The sequence below is a fragment of the Sceloporus occidentalis genome, unplaced genomic scaffold, assembly GCF_023333645.1.
Source record: "Sceloporus occidentalis isolate IW3139 unplaced genomic scaffold, rSceOcc1.0.p SCAF_8, whole genome shotgun sequence".
In the NCBI taxonomy this organism is placed as follows: Eukaryota; Metazoa; Chordata; class Lepidosauria; order Squamata; family Phrynosomatidae; genus Sceloporus; species Sceloporus occidentalis.
This window is the reverse complement of record NW_028316988.1, coordinates 87,164-108,651: the sequence shown is the minus strand read 5'-3', so window position 1 is coordinate 108,651 and position 21,488 is coordinate 87,164. Positions and strand designations below refer to the sequence as shown.

Genomic DNA, 21,488 nt, shown 5'->3' with positions numbered 1-21,488 from the left:
AAATCTGTTTCAGTCCTCCTCTCCGCACTGCAGGTGCTCTGGAAACGCAGAAAGCTGGGTGAATGGGGTGAAGGACAGGAACAAGGGGCAAAGCGCGTAGTAATACAAGAGCCAGCCTTTATTCTGGACTGGCCCCTGGTTTAGCCACAACTACAGCATCATCAGTATAAAAATAGTTTTCTACTTTTCTTGATTAATTGGTACATTAACAAACAAAATATATATGTACACACACATGCGCACGCATAGGTGCATGGCGTTAGTGTCTACATAGTGCTTTTTAAAAATATACATCTTGGTCACATTTAATAAGAAGAGATCAGTGCAAAGAGGGAACCCGAGAGGCAGCTGGGGCGATCTTCTAGCCCCTCAGCTGAGAGACAGAGACCAAAGCACAGCTCCATTTCCCAATGTATGGCTAGAGATTTTCTGGAGGCAGGGGAGGCTGCTGCAGCCCCTTCCTCGGCCCAAAGAAGGACTCCAGGAGGTTCTGCTGGAAGCTGCCCCCTTTCCCTCTGTGTGCCATTTTCTGTCTGAAGAAAATGAGCACCAAAATTGATTTTGTCACAAAAAAGGCCTAACCCCCCCCCCCAGCCCCATACACACACACTTTTGCCCTCCTGCTTGTCCCTGACCCAGGCTGAAAGATGCAATTCCATGCTGGTGTATGGCTGCCTTTGAAGCACCTAGTCCCCTGAGAGGATGGCGGAGGAGGGAGGGAAGTAGTCCTTCTGGCCCCCCGTCTGGAGCTGCTCCTTCAGCATGGAGGCCTGTGGAAAAAGGAGGAGAGCCCAAGGGAGGTGGGGGGCACTTGGGGGACAGGTGGGCCCTCCAAGGGGTAAGGGGAGGTGCAAGTCTGGGGGCCCACATTACCTGCTCCTCCAGGCCTCGGACCCATTGCCGGTGGATTCGCTCGCGGCCCTCCAAAGTCTGCTCTGCTTGAAGCTGGGAACTGCGCTGGCGCTCTGCCTCGCCCTGGAGATCCTGCCTGGGCCGGGTAGGCACCTCTGCCATCCCCTGGGCCAGCTCTGCCACCTGTGCCTGGTAAGGCCAAATGGGCACCAGCATGATGAGTGGGGAAGAGAAGGACTATGTGCCCCATCCAAGACAGCAAGGCAACCGCCTTCTCCTGGGGCATACCCTCCCTCCCAAACAGCACCACTTCCATGCAGTTCGTAAGAGTGAGGTCCCAAGCGCCTTCTTTCCATCCATCCCTCCCTTTCCCTCCTTGGACGCAATGCTGGGGCAGCCTTGACCCTTGTTGGTTCTCAGGCAGGGCCAGAAGGCTCCTGCCCAAGAGAGGCCCAGACCGGACACACTCCAGCCACACGTAGGGCACTGCCTGCCTGTACTGGCAGACATTAGCAGAAGCACAGAAGGGCCACTGCAGCCCAGGGATGAGAGGGCATGCTAACGCCTCTCGATGCGTGTCTGGCGCTTTGGGGAGGAGGGGAAGAAAAGGCACCAACCTCCAGCACCTGGATCCGCCGTTGCGCCTCCACCAGCTCCTGCTCCACAGCCGCCAGAGACCGCTCAAGGTGCTCTTTCTCCAGTGTCAGCCGCACAAAGTCTTCATGGCTCTTCAGCTTCTCTCGCTCCACCTGCCAGGCCAAAGAGAAACCCATGACTGCAGAGGCCCATGTGCCAGGCAGCCCCTGGGGAGGGGAGAGGGCCATTCTGTGCATGCTCAGGCGCTCCTGGATTCTTTGGAAAGACAGACCGCCCATGAATTCCACTCCCGACTCCCCTAACAAGATTCACAAGCAGGGGGCAAAGGCAGCCCACCCTCATTCTCATTTCCCTCTCTAGAGACTCCCAGGAAACATCCACAACCAGGGACAAACCTAAAAATTTGGGATTTTAAACTGGAAGGGGATGCCTGAGACATCCTGCAGAGAAATGGTACCATGGGTCCACCCTCCCCTCCCCTCCCTGAAAACAGGAGGGTCACCCACAGGGATGGCACTGCCAAGAAGGCTGCCAACCCACCTAACCCCTTTGGCACTAGGTGCAGGGCCTCTGACTCAGCTCCCTCCCAAGCCTCCAAAGAGTGAAGTCGCCCCTTCATGCTGGGCCAGAGGCAGAGCAGCGCCTGGCATCCGCCCGCAGAATTGGTCAGACCCTTCTCTCCTGGGCCAGCCAGATGTGGCAGTGAGTCCCAAAGGACTGCCTCAGTTTCCTCTCAGTCCTTTTCTCCCTTTCCCCAGACTCCGGCCTGCCACATTTTGAACCACTGTTTCAGCTACCCAAGCACCAGTCCCTCTTTTGTGGGGCAGACGAGGGGGAGCCGCCCAGCTGCCCACCTTATCGAGGGTCTTCCTGAGGGCCTCCCGGTCTTTCTCCAAGCGTAGGGAAGAGCGCTCAGCCTCACGCTTCTCAGTCTCTGCCTGGGCCTGGATCCGCTGCAGCCTCCCCAACCGCTCCTGGAGGAGGCGCCGGTCCTCTTGTGCCCGCTGCAGACTCCTCTGGGCCACTGCTTCACCCTCTTGGCGCTGGCGCAGCAGCTGCAGAGGAAGGATTCAGGCATGTCGTGAAGGCAGAGGGACCCCCAGAAGCTCTGGTGAAGCTCCTGGCTGGGACCCCTCCCCAACTCCCACACCGCTCAGAATGTCTGGGGAGCTCAAAGCATTCAGCTTCTGAACACTTAAGCCCCCTGAGTCTCTCTGGGGGCAGAATCAGATTTCCAGTGAGGACAGGGATGGGCTTTGCATGGCCTGACAATGACTGGCAAAGCCAAAGCCAAAGCCAGAGGGCACAGCGAGGGTCCTGTGGCCCCTTCATTTGCACAACTTATGCAGCAGGTCACAATGCCATGCCTTTTTTGGGTCCAGAGCCCTCCCTCTTTGGGCCAGGGGTGTGTGGCACCCTGGGGCAGCCCTGGCCTGGGCCAACTCACCTCCTCCCGCTGTCTCACCAGCCCCTCCAACTCCTCCTTCTGCAGCTCCCGCTCAGCCAGCTCCCTCTTTAGGGCCTGGAGGTGCTCAGAGAGCCCCCCGTTCTGTTTCTTGGCCTCTGAGGCAGCCTGGCGGGCCATGTCCAGCCGCTCCTGAAATGGCAGAGAGACCAACAGGTGGTTGGTGTGCTGCTTGTGAAGAAGGCCAACGGCAGCCAAGGTGCCTTGACCAGTGAGTGTCTGTCCACAAGACCTCCAATTCGCTTCCCAGTACCTGCAAGACCCTCCGGTCGCGCTCGCTGGCCGTCAGAGCCTTTTGCAGCTGGAGAACCTTCTCCTGGGCCGAGCCGGTGGCACCGTGGCTCTCTGAGAGGGAGGCACTGAGCCCCTGGACCTTCTCCTTCAGGGATCCCTCTGCCTCCACAGCCTTCGTGAGTGAGAGGTTGGTGCGGTCCAGCGAGAGCTGCAGGGCGCTGGCCTTCCCCTCACTCTCTGACACCTGTGAGGGCACAGCAGGAGTGAGCATGTGGGAAGGGGGGCCGTTCCCCAGAGTGCCCCTACAGACAGCTGGAACTCAAGGACTCACAGGGGTCACCCTCAAGGGCCAGAGCCTGCATTCTTCTCCCCCCTCCACTGGCATGGCTTAAAGGACCCAAGTTGGAAGAGAGGCCACACTGGACGCTGGCTTGGACATGGTGCAGGGTGGACGTTTGGTGGCTGCCATATACTGAAGCAGGGCTGGCACTGAGGGGAAAAGGGGCAGGGAAGCCACTGTTCCATGGTATTCTGCCTCCAAGTGAGAGCCAAGGGCCAAGAGGCCTTCTGGGATATGGCCCATTGATGCTGAGGCCTTACCTGTCTCTGCAAGAGCTCAGTGCGGTCACGCAGTACCTGGACCTCTGTCTCGCGATCGCTCAGCACCAGCTTGGCCCGTTGCAGCTCTCCCTCCAGTGACCGCCGAAGCAGCTCCAGTTTGGTCCCTCGGCTTTCGGAGGCATCCAAGACCTCCTTCAGCCGCCGTTTGTCTGCCTCCAGCCGGGCCTCATTGGTCTTCATGGTACCAATCTTCTCCTGAGGGGGTGGGGGTGAAGACACAGGGTGACCATCCTTGCTGCAGCCGGGGCTCCCCAGGTGGCTTCTGAGCCTCCTGAGGGGTCAGTGAGGTTTCTCTGGTTGTCTGTCCCAAGCTGGGAACAGAAGAACTCTTTGGGGATTTGGCTGCCTCAGTGGGGTCCCTGCAGTGTCAGCCATCCTCCCTGTGGCAGCCTCTCTGGCTAAGGCTGGCACTTTTCTCCAAAGAATCGAGGAGATCCAGTCCTGATGCTTCCACCAGAGCAGCCAACCCCTTCCTTGCCTCTTCCCTCCTGACTGAGGTGCTGAAGTCGCCCCCTCAGAAAGGAACAGGCGGATTGTTCTGGAAAGGTTGACTTCCCAGCCCCACAGACATCGCATATGGGGGGAGACAAAGAGGGAAGAAGCCCTTTCCATCTCTCCCTCTTCCCCTGACACCTACAGGGAAGGAGCCACAAGACAAGGCCGATGGCCCACTTCTCCCCAGATCTCACCAGCTTTAGCGCAACGCCTTACTCTACCTCATTCTCAGGGGTGCAGCTCTTACTTTCTTTTGTGAAAGGGCTTCTGAGCGCACATGCTGAGGCTTGGCAGGACACATAGGTGGGCTGGCATCTTCTCCTTGCCATTCCTGAACTGTCCTGTGCACCCATTCAAGGGCCACTAAAGCCCTACAGACACACTCTGCTCTCCTGGCAGCTGCTCTGCCCACTGGCACTCACCAGGCTGGCCTTGCGCTCGCTCTCCGCCGCCTGCAGGCCCCGCTCCAGCAATGCCACCTTCTCTACCAGGGCCTTGCGCTCCCTCTCACCCTGGCTCCTGCCCTCCTCCTGCATGGCCAGGGCAGCCTGGGCCCCACTCAGCTTCCCATCAAGGCTGCGCCTTCCTGCAGGAGAGGAAAGGGGCAGTGTGGGGCAGGCTGGAGGGTAGCAATGGGGCTGGCTGAGAAGCCCCGGGAAGGTGGTGGGGAACTTCCTTACCTTTCACTCCCAGGCCCCTCTGGGTTACACATTGTAAACCACTTAGGCAGTGCTTAAGGGCACTGATAAGTGGTATAGAAATGTACTTGCTATTGCTATGGGTGCCCACAGCAAAGCCCCCTACATCACAGGAGGGCAACCTGAAAGGAAATGACCCCATCACACACACCCTCCAGTGGCAAGAAGGGAAAGGAAGGGAAGGAGGACTCCTGCTTCTCCCCAGAGAGGCCATTTGGGAGTCCAGGGCTCATTGATAAGACTCAGCCGTGCCCCAGACTAAGCAGAGGATCTTGGAAAGGGCTGCTTCATCCCTTGTTCAAAACCTTAGTGATTTGGGAGCCATGGCTAAAGGCTGCCCTGCAGAATAGCTGCAAGGTCAGTTTGAGGGATGAGGGAAACCCATGAGGGGGCCCTCCCATGGGAACAGGGAACCCCCTTTCATCCCACCTTCCTCGCACTCGGCCAGCTGCTTTTGCAGTTGCTGCACCCGGGCGCCAGCCACGTCTCGCTCAGCCTCCATTTCGGCCAGTTGGTGGTTCAGGACTCCCAGCTGGGAACGGGCTTCATCCTGGATCCCCAGAGGCAGGACGGGTGGAAGGGAAGAGAGGTCAGGGCTTGGTTGAGGGCCGCTGGGCCCTTTAGCCAGCAGGAAGCTGGCCCAGGATACCCATTCCCTGCTGGCCCCCAGGCCTACCCGCTCTCGCTGCGCATCCCTCAGCTCCTGCAGGAAGTCCCGGAGGGCGGTCCGCACAGCCTCTGGGTCAATGTCGGCCACCAGCTGCTCACTCCGGCCGGGGGAGAGGGCGCGCTCTGGCGAGAGGGGCTGGGAGCTGGGGCGGCTGGGCTCCCCCTCTTCCTCCTCTGCTGTCGCCTCCCCTGGAGAGCAAAGAAAGCAGCTGATCCCAGGGATGGGGAGGAAACTGGGCCCCCAGAGCCAGCAGCCATGCTGTCCCCTCAGGGGACACCTACCTTTTGGGATGGGGTGAAAGAGCCTCCAGGAGGAGATGCTGCCACTGCAGTGGCCCCTGACAGCTGGGCTGGGCGGCCGCCCCATGCGGCCGAGGCCCAGGGTGCGCCGGAGGGCCGAGTGAAGGCCACCCAGCCGGAGCTCCACTTGGTGCTTCAGGCCCTCCAGGCGGGCCAGCTCAGCCTCCAGACCCTGCACGCGCCCCTCGGCCCCGCTCAGGCGCAGGCTCAGCTCGCCTGCTGCGGCCACCGCCGCCTCACGCTTCAGCTCCAGGTTGTGGACGTCGTCCAGCAGCTTCTTCTCATTTCCTTTGGCCTCCTCCAGGCTGCCCAGCAGCTCCCTCTCCCTCAGGCGGAAGTCGCACTCCAAGTCAGAGAGCCGGCGTTGCAGGCTTTGGAGCTGAGGGGAGGAGAGAGCCTAAAGATACACTGGGCCCCAAGGTCCCAGTGTGAAACACACCACCCCCTCAGGTTGCATTCTTATTTGCTTTGTCTTACTTTTGGCCTAGGAAAAGACTTATTCAAACCAGGGAGTGAACTGGAAGTCCTTCCAGTCTGTACCACTACCACCACCACCCCAGACGGGGCCCAAAAAATGCCTCACACCCAAGCAGGGTTGTCACCCTGTCAGAGGAGTCCACAGGGACCCTGACCTGTGGCCAAACCCAAACTGGTGGACCTGAAGGCAGGGCCTTGGCACAGCAGGCAACCCTGCCTGAGCCCAAAGGCCCAGCAAGAGCTGAAGCAGAAACACCAGCAGCCCTGCTGGACACCAGGGAGCTTTGCTTGGAAGGGCATTCCCAGGAACCCCCCCACCTCACCTCCTTCCTGGCTGATTCCCGCCCAGCTTCACTCTCCACAATCTTCTGCTTGAGGCCAAAGGACTCTCGCCGGCTCTCCTCCTCCCGCTGCTCATCCAGGGATACCCGGGCCTGCAGCTCTGCCACCTCCTTACTCTTCTTTGCATTCTCGCTGTCCAGCATCTTGACCTGCGTGGACGGAAGACGGAAAGCAAGGCTCCAGCAGCAGACTTCTGGGGAAGCTACTCTGCATGGATGGCTGAGGAAGGGACAGAGGGATTGGCCCTGGTCATGGTGGGACACCTGCTCTGGAACACCGGCTTGCTCAGAGTGGACTGTGTTTCCAACCGCAGAACAAAAACGGGTGGAAGTGGGGGGAAGCCAAAAGGAAGGAAAAGAGGAGGTGAGCGGCTGCAGAGAGGAGAAGAGAGGAAGGCAAGTGGAGGCAGAGGAAGCCCTTTGGGCAGGAGTCTCCCTCCAGGCAGAGAAAAGGCTGAGAAGGCTCAGGAGGGGCAAGGGAGTCCACCAGTCAGGCACCCAGAATATCACAGAGACAGGCCAGCTGGCCAGGAGAGCAGTGCCTGGATGTGGGCCAAACAAGGTGGGGGAATCCCATCTCCCTCCACTCCCCAAAAAAAACAGAAAGCAGGGTGACAAAAGCCTCTTACTCTGCCCTGTCTCTTCTCACCCACCAGCCTCATCTCTCTGTCTCTTTTCCTCCACAGCCCCTCTTGGGACCTCTCCCACCCACCCACTTGACCTGATGCCTCCCCAATACCTGTCTCCGCAGCTCCTGCAGCTCCCGGCGTGCTTCCAGCCGCGACCGTTCCACATCTTGGAGGTTGCTGCGTATATCTGCAGCCTCTTTGCCTACGGCTGCCCGGGCTTCATCCAAGATGGCCAGCTTCTGCTCCTTTTCCTCGTTGCTTCGCCTCAAACTGAAGACAAGAAGGAGGTCGGACGCGAGCTTTGCAGGCGATCAGTCCACCTCCAGCTCCACCAAGGGGAGGCCAGCCTGCCCCCTGCTATCTCTTTCCTGGCTGGGCATGCTCCAGTTCCTCGCCCGTCCTCCTACCTGATGCGATCGCTCTCGGCTCGTTTCAGGGCGTCGCGCAGCTCCATGTTGGACCTTTGCAGGGCCTCCTTCTCCCGGCCCTCATCACTCAGGCTCCTCCGGAGGTCCGCAGCCTCCTTGCGCTGGGCCTCCTGGGCCACTTGGGCCTCCCGCAGCCTGCGCTGGGCATCGTGCATCTCCCGGCGGGTGGCATCGCGGGCATCCTCTCCTACGCGCAGCTGCAACTTCAGCTCCTCCACCTGGATGGAAAGCAGTGCAAGACAGGGCCCTCTTGATTAGGAGCTGGCAGTCAAGCCTTTGGCGGGCAAGTGCAGGCAGGGGCTGTGACACTCTGGCCCTCACAGCCATTTCTGTGGCTTTGCCCTTGTGGGCTCCCCCCTACAGTCTCTCTTTCCCCTCACACTTGCCCTGGCACAGCTCACTCACCTCACGGAGGGTGGCCTCCCGCTGCTTGGTCAGCTCCCTGGCCTGTTCGTGGAGTGCCTTCACTTCTCTCTCATGGGTGACAATGGCTTCCTCAAACTGGGCACGGATGCTCCTCAGCTCCGAGTTCAAGCCACTGATGGTGCTCTGCAGCAGGCAAGAAAACCAACCCCCCTTTGTGACCCCAGTCCAGAAACAATCCAATGGCACAATTCTGGCTGAGTGGGTAAAAGAGGAGGCATGGAAACCAGAAGGGACCCAGCACATGGCTTCTACTCTGGCTAGCTCCATGGAGTAGTTGCTCTGCCACATGCTCCAGGCAGAGAGACAGACCCTCTCAGAAGCTCAGCTTCCATTAAAAACAACACAGAAACACACACAAGATTCTAGGTCTCACAGGAGACAGCCTGTGCACAATGACTGCTGAACTCTCCAACACAGGAAAGAGGGCTATCCAGTACCCGCACAGAGCTCTGCCATGGCTTCCATTGGGGCTCCCTCCTCCCCACCCCACCCCACCCCACCCCACCCCACCCCACCAAAGGCTCTCTGTGCCCAAATGCACTCACCCGCTCTTGCTCCTGCCGGCTCTGAGCCTCCCGCCTCTGTCTCTCCATCTCCAAGGTGAAGCTGGCCAGGCTCTGCTGGGCGGCTGAAAGCTTCTCCAAAAGGACAGCCTTCTCCGACTCCTTGAGGAACAGTGCCTGAGGTGGAGGTAGAGGTGGCATCAGTGATGCTTTCAGAAGGGGCTTGTGCTCTAAATGCCAATGTTCCAGATGCTGCAGGACTTGAACTGAGGGGCTCTGGCAATCAGGACTGGGCCGCCTGATCTCCCAGCTGGCCAGAGAGATGGCCATTCCAGCACACAGAACCCTCTTGACCTGAGAGGTCAGCAGAGGACAACCTGCCTGACCACCAGGAAAGCCCACAGGCCCTCTGTCTGAATGCCAGCTCAGGACTTGTGGCCCCATAGAAAGAACCCACCAGGCCCTCCCCAGCGGGGCAGAAAGAGAAAGGAGGAGCCACTTGGCGCCAAAGGCCTGTTCTGCTCAGGGACGCAGCCCTCAACTTGCAGAGCTCAGCACTGGAACAAAGCCACCTGACCATCATGTCTATCTATCTGTCCAACTTATATTCTGTCTTTCTCCCTGCAGAATGTGAGAAAGCACAGAACCACTTCACAGACATTGCAACAGGCTCAGCCCCATGTCGTCTTTGGCAATGGACCTTTTCCCTGGCTGCTCAGCAAACATCACCCAGCAGGGCCCGGGCCTCCCTTATGGCTTCCCTCCAAGGCCTCCCAGGGGTCTGGACCCCTTCCCACTGGCCCTCCACCTGCTGCTTCTCGTTCTCTGCCAGGAGGAGCCCCTCGTCCCGCTCCTGCTGGAGGGCTGCCATCTCCTCGCCCAGCTCCTCCTTCTCCACCTCATGGCGTCCCTGCAGCTCCTCTCGCTCCTGCCGCAGGCGGCGCAGCAGTTCTTCCCGCTCGGCCTCCAGCTCCAGGCAAAGCGACTCCTGCCAGGAGGACCACCGGAGTCAGAAGAAGCTGGCCTCCAGTGGACCCTACAGCTGGCCAACCCCTTGGAGGCTCCAGAGGTTCAAACCGGCTTGGTCCATCTGTCCTACAGCAAAGGCAGCAGCAGCAAGAATGCTACTCCCCTTTTGTCTGGACACAGGGTTTCTGTACATGGCCGCACGTACTTTGTCTCTCTGGAGACGATCCAGTTCCTCCTTGTGAGCCACCTGGGCGCTCCTCAGCGTGGCCTGGGTCTCCTGCTCCAATTGCACAGCCCTCTGGGCTGCAAGTGCCTTCTCCTGCTCCAGCCGGCTGACTTCGGTCTCCATTTGCTTGCGGAGGCTCACCAGCTCCACTGGGTTGGGGGAAAGGCAGACAGTACAGACAGGTGTCAGAGGAACCAAAGGAGGGTGTAAGGGCTGAGGAAGGAGTTGCCCCTCCCCATTGCCTACCTGCCCAAGGGACCCCAGACCCCAAAACGCATGGGCAGGGAGCCGGCTGGAAAAGGGGGACAGGCACTGCATTTTTGTCTGGGCAAGACTGTCCTTCCCTTCCAAGAGAAAGGGAAGGATTCCACCCTCCACATTTACAGGAGGAGGAGAAAGGATTGGGGCCTCTTCCAAACAACCATCACCTGTCCACTCAGCTGCCCCCCTGCTCTCGCTCTGTCTTTCCCTCCCTCCTTCCCTCCACAGGAAGGAAGGAGGGAAGCCAACCAAGGGGGCTGCTGGCCACAATCTGGCCCTTCCTGCTGGGTGGGAGTCTTCCAGGCTCTGAGGAGCAAGGCATCACCCAGTAAGCCCACAGCAGGTGGGAAAGAGCCCCCTCCCCACCCAGAAGATCTATCAGGGAAGCTGGAGAAGTTGGATGTACAGGACAGAAGCCCCTCAGGGACAAATCTGTGCACAGAATCTTACAAGCCCAGTGTCTTAGAGAGGCCGCAAAGCCTGAACCGGCCAAAAGACAGGGAGAGGTGAATGAGAGGACCCAAAGGAAGACTCCTGGTTCCTGCCCCAAGCACCTTGCAAAGTCTCCTTGGCCAGAAGCAGGGCCTGGCTGTCGCCTTCCAGCTGCTCCTTCCGGGAGTCCAGCTGGGCCAGATGTTGCTGGATCTCAAAGAAGGTTGTTTCCAGGGTGTCCTTCTCAGACCTGAAGGAGGAACATCAAGCCAGATATTATTTGGTGAAAGTGCTTTGATTTTCTATGCTAACTACTGCCCTCATGTTTGAATTGCAGGGAAAGACAGGCAAACCTTTTTCACAACCAAATTTTTGATAGTAAAGCCCATTCTGTGTCTCCCAGAAACTGAGAGCCAACCCCTGCCACGCCCCAAACTGCCACACAACACACACACACACACACACAAGTGCTCTTGAGATCTGTTTGCAAACACTACGGCTGCACCTGGGTTACCCTCTCGAGGCTGGGATTGGTGAAGGAAAGCTGCCCAGTGTGCAGACAGACTGGCCTGACTGCTCAGTGGGCATACTCACCCTGCCTGCCAGCCCCTGGGCCTTCAGGGGCATCAAGCCACCCCTGCCCCACACACCCACCTGAGGCCGGCCATCTCCTCTGCCAAGCCTCGGTTCTCCCGCTCTGAGGCTGCCAGCTGCACCAGCAGGCTGGCCTTCTCCTTCATCAGCGCCTCCTTTTCCTTGCCCATGCGCAGCATGGCCTCACTATGGCGCTCCAGCTCCCGGCGCACCTGGCCCAGCTCCTGAGTGGCTGTGTTCCTCTGGCGGGACGCCTGCCGAAGATAAAGGAGCAGAACATAAGGGAAGAGAAGAGGAAAGTAGGAAAGCAAGGGAGTAACTGCCATGTCTCCCTAGCCCTCGCAGCTTCTCTCAGCACCTCTGGCCCAGAGAGGCCCTTGGGCCCACAGCCAGCCAGGAGCTCTGAAGCCCAACTGAACCCCACTCACAAAGCATTGGCCATTGCTTTCCCCCTGAAGGCTGCCATCCCTCCTGGGGCCTCCTCCCCTCGCCTCCCCTCTAGCCCCGCCTGCGGGAGACCTACCTGCCCCAGCTGCTCCTGGAGCTGCCCCCGTTCCTTCTGCAGCGCCACCAGCTCCTGGCCCAGCGCCTCCCGGCTCTGCTCCACAGCCTGCAGGGAGTGGCCCAGCCTCTGGCGCTCTGTGGCCAGGTCCAGCTTCTCCTGCTCCAGCCGCACCAGTTCATCGCGGATAGTGGCCTTCTCCTGCTCTGCCTCCTCCTTCTTCCCCAGGAGGGCGGCCTTCTCCTCTTCCAGCTGGGAAGGCAAGGCATGGCAAGGCTCAGGGTGCGGAAAGAGAGCCCTCCTCCAATCCCACTGCTTTTCCTTCAGGATATTCTACAGACAGGCTTTTGTCTTATCCAAGTCAACACTATGCTATGCTTTGGTAAGAAATTCTGCACAACACCCACCCCAAAATTCCAGCCACACAAGTCTGCAGTAAGCCTCCTCTTCCTTTCAAGGACAGGAATGGGTTGTGCAGTTGTGAAGCCCTGCAAATGCATTTCATGCCCTGGCATCATTTCATCTGCCTTTGTTCATCCCACACCAAAGCCCTCAGGCAGGAGGAGGCTTTTAAGGAGAGGCTGGGTGCCCACCTAGCTGGGTGCTTTAAGCGGTAGTGAAGAGGTCATGGGCTGCTGGCCCCAGAGATCTCCCTTCCAGACTGACAATTCTACAGGGTCCTTTCCCTGGGGGCCCAGGGAGCCCCTCGGGGAACTTTGGGAGGTTTACACAATCCCGAGGGTGAAGGGCTTGTGCTGTAGCTTCCAAGAGGCCCGCCATTCTCTCTGCCACCCTCCCAAATTCCTGGCCCTCACCTGGACGATGATCCGGTTGAGCTCTGTCTTGTCTTGCGCCAGCCCCTCGTTGAGGGCGCTCATCTTGGTGAGGGAGTCGTGCATCGAGGCCTCCTCAGCCATCAGCCGGCTCAGAGCCAGTTGAAGCTCATCCCGGTTTGCCTCTGCCTGGTCAGGAAATTCAGGGGAGAGGGTCAGGGCTGCCCAGACAGAGGGAGGCCTTCTTCCCGGGTTGGGGCCAGTAGCCAAGCCCTTGACAGGACTGAAGTGCCTCTTACTGAAGGCGACACCCTGCAGGAGACGGAAGGCCTCCCCAGGGGCCCTGGGGCCCACTCCCATTTTCCACACCAAGAGGCAGCTGGCTTGCCTTGGCCAGGGCTCCTGCCACCTCGGCCTTCTCATTCTCCAAGACCTCCTTCTCCAGGACAGCCTGGCTCAGGGCCTCCTTCACAAGCACAAGCTCCTTCTTGAGGCTGGACCTCTTGCCCTCCAGTTGCTCCAGATGTCTGTGACTGAGAGACAGAGAAGGAGGGAAGGAGGCAGGGTGGGCACCGGGTCACTCCTGCCTTAGACTGACTCCACAGAGTCAGAGGAAGCCTATGAGCCCAGAAGCAAAAGGCACAGGACCAGCAAAGCAGCCTCTTCCAAGTGTTGTAAGAAGACTTTTGTGTCTGAGGCTGCAGCTACCCTCTTTCTACTGCTCTCCTATTCCTCCTCAGGATGAAATGGACTGATGTGAGGATCCACAGAGACGCAGAGTGAGGCTCCAGTCTGCAGCCAGGCCCCAGACCCACAGACCTGGGGCTCTCTTTGCCCTCCCACCCGGCTCCCCCGTGCCTGTACCTACCCACAGGGCACCAAGTCCAGCCCAGGACCTTTGCCTGCCCTGGCAGCTAAGATCTGTTGGCAGAGTCCAGACGCAGCATGGGAGGCTTCCCTGCAAGACACACAGCCATCCCCTTGTGCCCAGCACCCCCAAACCAGATGCTGCCCCACCTGTGTTCCACCTCCTTCTGGGCTCTCTCCTGCTCCTTCAAGAGGTCCTCCTTCTCCTCCTCGAGGGCCTGGCGCTGGCGCTGAAGGTCGCTGTTAACCACCTGCAGCCGCTCATTCTCCTGGTGCAGACCCCCCAGTTTCTCTTGTGTGGCTTGCAGGTCCCTCTCCAGAGAGGCCTTCTCACTAACACAGGGGGGGGGGGGACACATGGGGAGGGGGACACTGAAGCCACGCAGGAACCCAGGGCAAGGGCACTGCTCCCGCTGCACCCCCTCACCAGCCCCAATGTGGCCCTCCCAAAATAAGTGCACCCCACCCCATCCCAGGGAACCCCCATCCTCCTCCCAGGGAAGACAGAGAAGCTTAGGTTCAAAGAACAGCAGGGATCACCCTCCCCTCCTGCAAGAATCTCAAGAGACTGCTGGGAGCCTCATTCCTTTTTCTCCCAGCAAGGTAGGCTAGTTGATGTCAGAAGAACCAGCCTGAAGCCAGGCTGGGACTGTCATGAACATGGGGCCGTTCTGAGCCCAGGTTTCTCATGGACCAAACCAGTCCCCTGTAGCCACTGGGCTCTCGCTCCCTCGCTCAAGATTTTACTTCAGTCTAAGGAATCACTGGCTGCCAAAGAGATGCTGGGTCTCTCTGGGCAGTGTTGGGTGCCCTGGGAAAAGAGTCGGGAGGAGGAGATCTGGCAATGTATGGAACTAGCAGGAGCCCCCCTGCCCTGCTCTGCCCTGCTCCACCTTGGGCCTCTTCCTGAGCTGCTCTGCGTCATCCTCTGAAACAGCAGAGGAGCAAACCCAGAGCAGCGACTCCAGCAGCCCCTCTCTTGGCCTCTCAGGCCCTGGGCATTCTGACGTCTGGATGAATACATACAGACACACATACAGAGCTAAGACAGCCCCTCTCCGCTCTTCCAGCACCAAGGGCAGAGAACTGTCCTCCCTGCTTCCTGCCCTTGTTGGGTCAAGAGCCAGACTGCTCACCTGCCCAGAAGCTCTGCCAAGGAGCGCAGCCGGCAGGCCTCATGGCCAGCCTCCTCCTTGGCCTGGCCCAGGCCTTCCAGGTCGTCCATCAGCTGCTGGATCTTCCGCTCGAGGGACCACCGTTCACTGTCGCTATCTGCCAGTTGCCTCTTCAGGGATGAGAGCAGATCCTGGGCAGCCTCGTATTTCCCTTGGAGATCCTGGGGAGAAGAAACAGATATTGAGATCCAGACGAGATCCTTGCCTTATCTTTAAATTCACATGTTCCCCTCAAACGTACCTGCACACAAAGAAGCAGAACAAAACGTACAGATCAAAGAAACAAGTTTCCATGTATTTGGATGGAGAAGTGAACGTTCAGAGTCACACACAGTATGTGCAATTTCACAGAAGCTCTGAGTTCAGCCCCTTTGGGAGTCGCAACTTGCTTTTTCTTCCCTCTCACTTCTAAAACAGGTTCCTAGCCCTCATGGCTACAAAGACACATAGAACAAGAACGCTGCCTAGAGATGCTACAGAAGCACTCAGCACTTTCCCAGAGAGGAAAATTGGGTCCTCCCATCTAGATCCCAGCTGGAAGCCCAAAGGGAGCCCTGGGGAGGAGATTCACGGAGCTGAGCCGTATTCCTCCTCCTCCTCGTCGGGAGAAAAGGGCTTCAACCTCTGAAGGGCAGAGAGGGAGATAAAGGGTCACCTTACCCTGAGAGCATCCTATAGATAAGCCCTGCACCTTCTTCCAGGGAGTCATCCATCCTGCAAGCAGAGGGACCCTCCTCACCTGAAGCTGCAGCTGTCGTTTATGCAGAGCTGACTGCACCACCACCAGCACGGAGTCTGCCGGGAAGACTGGGGAGAGGCAGCGCCGGGGGGATGAGCTGCGTCGAGGGGAAGAGCGGCGCAGTGGCGAGGGTGTCCGAAGGCTGGAGGACAAGCCCCGCAGGCTGAGACCAGTGGCTTCGCTGTCTGAGGCCTCTGTGGATGGGAGGTGGATGGCACTGTCTGCGTCAGAGATCACAGCCTGCGGGAGGAAGCAAAGGGGGACTATACAAAGAAGGGGGCGGCCAGCCCCAAGTCCAGCCCCTAGAAGCCAGGCCAGGTGGGAACAACCCCCCTTCCCTTCCAGCCCTACCTGGGCAAGGTCACGGAGCGTCTGCTGAAGCATCTCAGACTCTGTCCGCAGGGCCTCAACCTCCTCCGCCTCGGCTGCCGCCTGTTCCTGAGCACGAGAGGCTTCCTTGAAGGAGGTGAGCAACATTAGCTGGGTTCTTGTGTCAACTCTGGAGAACTTCTGCTGGAGTCCCTCCTGTCTTTGCACTAGACTGCCCAGCGGTGCTTCCCCAGCCCCACTGCCAACCCCTTACCAAGGTCTCCAGCTTCTGGGTCAGCATCTCAATGGTGTGAGCCTTCTCCGAGTTCTGGTCCTTCATGCGCTCCAAATTGGATGTGAGCTCCCCAATCCTGAAGCCAGGAGACAAAACAGGAGCCACCTTTGATTCTGCCTGGCTTTTGTGACCTGCCCTGTATGAGTTGAGCTGACCGGCAGGAACCTTGCTGCCCCAAGCATCAAGCAGGGGAGCCAGCCCAGAAACACCACCAGGAAGGTGGTGCTGCCAGGAAAGACCAGAGCTGCAGGGCTCCCAGGGCTCCTCCCTTCCCATAGGGTGCTAAGTGGCGCCTCCACCAGTGGGCTCCCAGATGGGATGCTCCCCCATCCCAGGCCCTCAAAAACAGAGGGGGTGCTGGGGGAGACTCTGTCCCAAGGAGTGGCCTGTCACCTGCCCAGCCTGGCCCCCCCCCGTGCACCCCACCTGCTGCTCAGTTCGGCCTTCTCCAGGTCGCACCGGACCTGCAGCTGAATCATGTCACGGACTTTGTCCTTCAGTTGCTCCTCCAGTTGGGCCGTCAACCGCTCCTGCTTCTCCAGGGCCGCACAGGCACTGCTTTCTGACAGCCGCAGGTTGCTGCTCAGGTTGAGGCAGGCGGCGTGCGCCGTGCGGCCCGATTGGGAGAGCTCATGCCTCAGCTCAGAGAGGTCCCTGCAGGGAAGGAGTGGGATGGAGAGAGGCCACCTCACAGGCAGGCAACACAGACCTCATATAGCCACTGGCTGCCAGGAAGGCCCAGGGGAAGGGGGAGGTGTTCGTTGGTTGGCCCTAGGCAGCCATGGCCATTTCTGCCCACCAAGCACACAGCCTCCTAAGATGGACTCCCAGACCAGAAATAAAGCTGTTGGGCTTCAGCCTCGCATGGCAGTAGGGAGGTCTAAAAAGTGCAGGTGATGGGTTGGGAGTAGGCAGGGGTTGGGTGCAGAGACCAGCTCTGACTGTTTGCAGAAGAGAAAAACGTACAAAATATTTGTCTGTCGTTTGTGTGGTTCGCACCATTTTTGTGAAAAACGAGGAGCCAGGAGCATCTTAGGCAAGCAGGACTTTGGCATGTGAATAATGGAAATGGTGGAGTGTGCGGGGTCTTGAATAGCAGAGTTTGGGAGTCCCCCCGAACCCTTTTGGCACAATTCTGCACACTTCTCCGCAGGGGCTGCTCTTATGGAACCAAATGTGCCAGCCTAAAGCCAGCCGTAGCCAGCCATGGGGAGACAGACTCTCACTAAGCACTGACCTCTCCGTCAGGGTCTTCATTTCGCTGACTTGCCTCCGGAAGCCCATCACTTGCCGCCAGAGGGTGAGCAGGCGGCTGTGCTCATGGCTAAAGTAGCTGTTGAACGACTAGAGAGAGACAGAAAGAGAACGAGGTTGCAGACTTCCCAGAGAGTCAGAGGGGCCCTGAAAGAGCAGAGGCCCCCATGCCCATCTCCGCTGGTTGCTGCTGTGGAGCTTTTCAGAAGACCCAGCCTGTTTCCCCAGAGGGACTGGGAAGACAGGCAAGACATGTCTCCCCTACCCCCAACATGGGACGCCTCCTCCCCACTCCAAAGCCACAGCCCACCCCCAGCACTGGATCCCCATGTGGCCCAGACCTCCTCCTCCCGCCTCCACTCTGCCTCACGCTGCTCCAGCTCGTCCCGGGCTTTCGTCCAGTCTGTCGTCAGCTTCCGGATGTCCTCACTCAGAGCTTGGTTGGCCGTATTGGCCTGGTCCAGCTGCTCCCTCAGCATGGCATTGACTTGGGCGAGGCTGGCGCTCCTGAAGGCACAGGGGCAAAGAGTCAACAGGCACCATGAGAGACAGCAGGGCAGAAGAAGGAAAAGACAGCAGGAGGAGCATTTATCCTGCTCAGGCACTGGGCAACGCAGACCTACCAGGAGGCCTGCCTGGCTTTGCATAATAAAAACTCATAAAGGTGTGAGTATTGGGGGCATGGGCAGGAGGAGTCCTACGGGTTCCCAACTGGGACAAATGTGGGCCTGTGGCTGGGAAAGGGGAGCCTTTCTGAGCAGGGGAGACAAAGGAAGGGAGGCTCCATTTGTTTTCTCCTACCCCAGCGGTCTCTACAAAGGCCCCCCATCTCCCTACAGTCACCGTTGCTGCTCTTCCTCCAGCCGGATGAGGGCATTCTCCAGGTCATTGCTGTGCTCCTCATCGCGGCGCAGGTGGGACTCAGTCAGGTCCAAGTGGCTCTGAGGGGCAGGAGTAAGAAAGGGTAGGGGGTCAAGCACACCCAAAGCTGGCCCTGGAGGGAGAGCACTGCAGCAGAAATGGCAAAGACACAGCACCAAGCAGAGATCCAGAGGGCATCACTGGGGCCTGGGCTTCCTCTTGCCTCCCAGCCAAAAAACTCAGGAGGATTCCTGAACATGTACAGAGGGCTTTCTCTTCCACATTGTTCTAACATCTGACATCACCGTTTGGTAGGTAAACAATCTCCCCAAAGGCTTCAAAAACAGCAGGGCTGACTCCATCCCTCCCCACTGCAAAAGGGTTCCATTGGAGATGTGCTTAGGCTTAACGGCCCAGGATACTTAAAAGGAAGCCATAGGAGCCAAGCTACCAGCTGCTCCTTCCTCATATAGACGCTGGTTCTAATTTGTAGCCTCACTTGCGGGGGGGGCGGGGGGACTGAAAGTTTTCCAACCCATCTGAGGATAGAAGCATCACAGATAAGGTTCAGATGCCTGTTCAATAAACTAAATCTGAGACGAATGGTGTCTATGACTAAAGCAAAAGAAAGTGCTATGAAGCCAGAATGACCAGAATTCCCCATCAAAGAGGGCTGGGGGCTGTCACTTCCTCCCTGCTGACCACCCCATTCATCCCCACCAGCAGTGAAGATGCCACAGAGGAGAGCCCCACTTGGCTGGACAGTGCAACCCTCAGGCACGCACACACACATACATGGTCACACGCACATAGGCAACCATGCACCACGGAGTGTGGCTCACTCACCACCAGCTGCTGCTGCTCCAGCTCTGTGGATTTCTCCAGCAACTGCTGCTCCTGCTCCCCACACTTCTTCTTATACTGGAGAACCTGTGAGGGAGCAATGGTGACTACTGCAAGGCTGGCAAATGGCTGGCCCCACTCCCTAACCTCCCCCAGCCCCACAGAGGCCTCCTCCTGCTGCTTGCGCCAGGGCCAGGCCAGGCCAGGGGCTCACCTTGGCCTGCAGCTTCTGCACCAGCTGGGCCTGGCGCTGCTGCCCCTCTTGGTAGGCCTGGAGCTTCCGCTTGTAGGCTGCCTGCTCCTCGTCCAGCCGCCGGCGCAGGTCAATGTTCTGCTGGGCCAGGCTCTTGTTTTCCAAGGCCTCACGCTCGCGCTCGCCAGTCTCCAGGTGCAGAGCCTGCTCCAGCTGAAGGGAGAGAAAGGGAGCTGTGAATGGGAGGACTGTTTTGCCAAGGGAAGGGCCTTTTGTGGGGGAGGCTATAGCCAGAAGGACACCCCCTCCACACAGGAGGGCTGTGTGTGGAAACTGATCAGCTCCTGACAAAGCCTCCCTCTCCAGAGGCAGTCTACAGCTGCAAAAAAGCAACATGGAAGTATGGCCACCCCTGGAGACTGCATGAGCGTCTCTGAGGGTGGGGAGGACAAGGAAGATATAACCCCCAGCCTCATCCGGCGGAACAGTGCCCTCCATCCACAGGGCAGGGGGGCCACCAGGGCAACAACAGCCACTGCCCCTTTGCAGGGACCCCAATCCCCCTCCTCCCTGCCATTGCCTCCCTTGTCACTGGCATCTCAACAGCCAAACGGATACAAGACCTTGCATTACATGGGCAAAGTTTGGCCTTTCCCTGGCAACGGCTCCCTGGCAACCTGCAGCCCTTTTAAATTCTTGGTGGTTGCCATGGTCACCAGAGGCCCAAGAGACTGACCCCCATCAGGCTTTGCAAAGGAGATGATGGCTCTGCCCAGAAACCCACATGTGAGCACACACACACACCCCACTGTGCCCCACACTGGCCAGAGTAGAAATCCCAGGCCAAAGACCCCTTCCCTCCTTCCTTCCTCTCTCCCTCCATGGGCCCCATTTGCTGGGAGCTCTGAGTACCTTGAGGGCCACAGGGACTGCAAGCACACTTTCCCCCCAAGATCCAACTGACTCACTCTCACAGCAAGACAGGCAGATTTAAAGGACCGATGTGAACACACCCCAAACCCCTACAGCCCACACAGGTCCATTCCTGGGCGCAGAGCGAAGGAAGGGCTTTTCTGACCAGGCGAGGATTCTGGACGCTTCCCAGGGGAAAGGAGGTGCCTTGACAGCCAAAGGCCAGCGCCAGGCGGACAGCTGCCCACAGGCCCTGGCCCCATTGGTCCAGGCAGGCCAAAGGCCTTGGGCCAGAGGGAGAGAGAAGGCCCTCCTCACCCACAAGCCCACTGCCCCAACCCTGGGCAAGGCCTCCTCAGGCGGGGCAGCTGGGCAACGTGTGGGAAAGAGGGGCCAGGCAAGAGAAGGGGCCCCCAAGGCCTGCTCTGGGCCCCTCCAGCCCCCGTCTTCCATTTGGGGGCCCCACAAGAGGGAGAATGCAAGACCCTCGGGGAAGGTGCTTCTTCCGCACCCGGGGCCATGCTCTGCAGCTGCTCCCCAAGTGACTTTGGGGGAGGGCACGGAGCAGGGCCCCCTTCCTCCTCCTCCTCCTCCGAGGCCCCATCTCTGGCCTGGAGAAAGGGCCCCCCCCCGGGGCCAGGGCACCCACCCTCTCGCTGATGGCGTTGTACTTGATGGCCAGTTCGTCGCGCTCGGCCCGGCTCTGGGCCAGCAGGTCCTCCACCCGGGAAAGCTCCTGCTGCAGGATGCGGTTCTCCTCCTGGACCGACAGCAGGGAGGCCATCTTGCCCCGCGGAGGGGGCCCTGCGGGAAGGAGGGCCCCGCCTGAGGAGGCCTTCTCCCCCAGCCAGGCCCAGCCTTCCCTCGGCCCACCTGGGCAGCCGGACCCCGACAGGTTCCTGGCCACGATCTCCCGGATGAGGGCGGGGAGCTGGGCAGCGGAGGGGTCCCCTGGGCCTTGGGGTCCCCCGAGGGAGAGGAGGCCCTTCCCTTCCTCCAGCGCCTGCAGGGGAGGCAAGGCAAGGCAAGGCAAGGGGGCGCCTGAGAGGGGCAGCGGAGGGGCCTGTCCTGCGCCCCCCAAACCGCCTCCAGAGGGCCCCACTCGGCAGAAGGGAGCGAGATCGGCCCCGGCGGCGGCAGCAGCAGCAGCAGCAGCAGCAGGAGGGCGCCTCTGAGCCAGGGGCCCCGAGGGAGGGACCGAGGGAGGGAGGAGGAGGAGGAGGGAGAGGCCGGCCGAGGGACCTGGGCGAGGGCCTCCGAGGGGGGCTCCGCTCCTCGGCGGAGGCTTTTCCCGCTCCAGGCCCGCTCGCTCGCTCGCTCTTCTCCGCCGCCGGAAGGGGAAGGGCAGTGGGCGGGGCCACCCCGGGACCCTCCCCCACGGGAGACCCCTCCCTCGGGAGCCTCCGAAGCCGGTCCCGCCGCCAGGAAAGAGGGGCCCCGGCCGCCTCCTCCTCCTCCTCACCGCCTTTCCTCCCCGGCTGGCTGGCTGGCTGGCTGCCTCTTCCCCGGTTGCTAGGACGCCCCCCGGTGGCTGGAGGGAGGCCGGGC

The 21,488-nt window shown here is 59.6% G+C and overlaps 1 protein-coding gene across 5 annotated transcripts; it reads right to left on the bottom strand.

The window, feature by feature from the left end:
- Positions 1-74: 74 nt before the first annotated feature.
- On the bottom strand, positions 75-21,357 carry CROCC (ciliary rootlet coiled-coil, rootletin). Of its 5 annotated transcripts, XM_089537230.1 has the most exons (35): positions 20,590-21,357; positions 19,050-19,241; positions 18,839-18,922; positions 17,975-18,072; positions 17,473-17,638; positions 17,115-17,221; positions 16,304-16,531; positions 15,857-15,953; positions 15,625-15,729; positions 15,274-15,513; positions 14,496-14,695; positions 13,510-13,692; positions 12,881-13,025; positions 12,535-12,681; positions 11,741-11,971; positions 11,278-11,471; positions 10,746-10,873; positions 9,910-10,079; positions 9,544-9,723; positions 8,778-8,912; positions 8,212-8,355; positions 7,786-8,024; positions 7,489-7,648; positions 6,732-6,899; positions 5,914-6,310; positions 5,639-5,820; positions 5,392-5,512; positions 4,687-4,850; positions 3,749-3,964; positions 3,168-3,392; positions 2,897-3,046; positions 2,304-2,504; positions 1,470-1,601; positions 874-1,041; positions 75-770 (listed from the first exon to the last, which is right to left on the bottom strand). In XM_089537230.1, exons 1-35 carry the CDS (start codon positions 20,722-20,724, stop codon positions 687-689), a joined length of 5,916 nt encoding a protein of 1,971 aa, XP_089393356.1. In that variant the 5' UTR covers positions 20,725-21,357; the 3' UTR covers positions 75-686. The 5 variants fall into 5 exon arrangements, with proteins under 5 accessions (XP_089393356.1, XP_089393355.1, XP_089393357.1 ...); XM_089537229.1 differs by lacking the exon at positions 20,590-21,357 and having other exon boundaries at positions 19,050-20,017; XM_089537231.1 differs by lacking the exons at positions 16,304-16,531; positions 20,590-21,357 and having other exon boundaries at positions 19,050-20,017.
- Between the last annotated feature and the right edge of the window lie 131 nt (positions 21,358-21,488).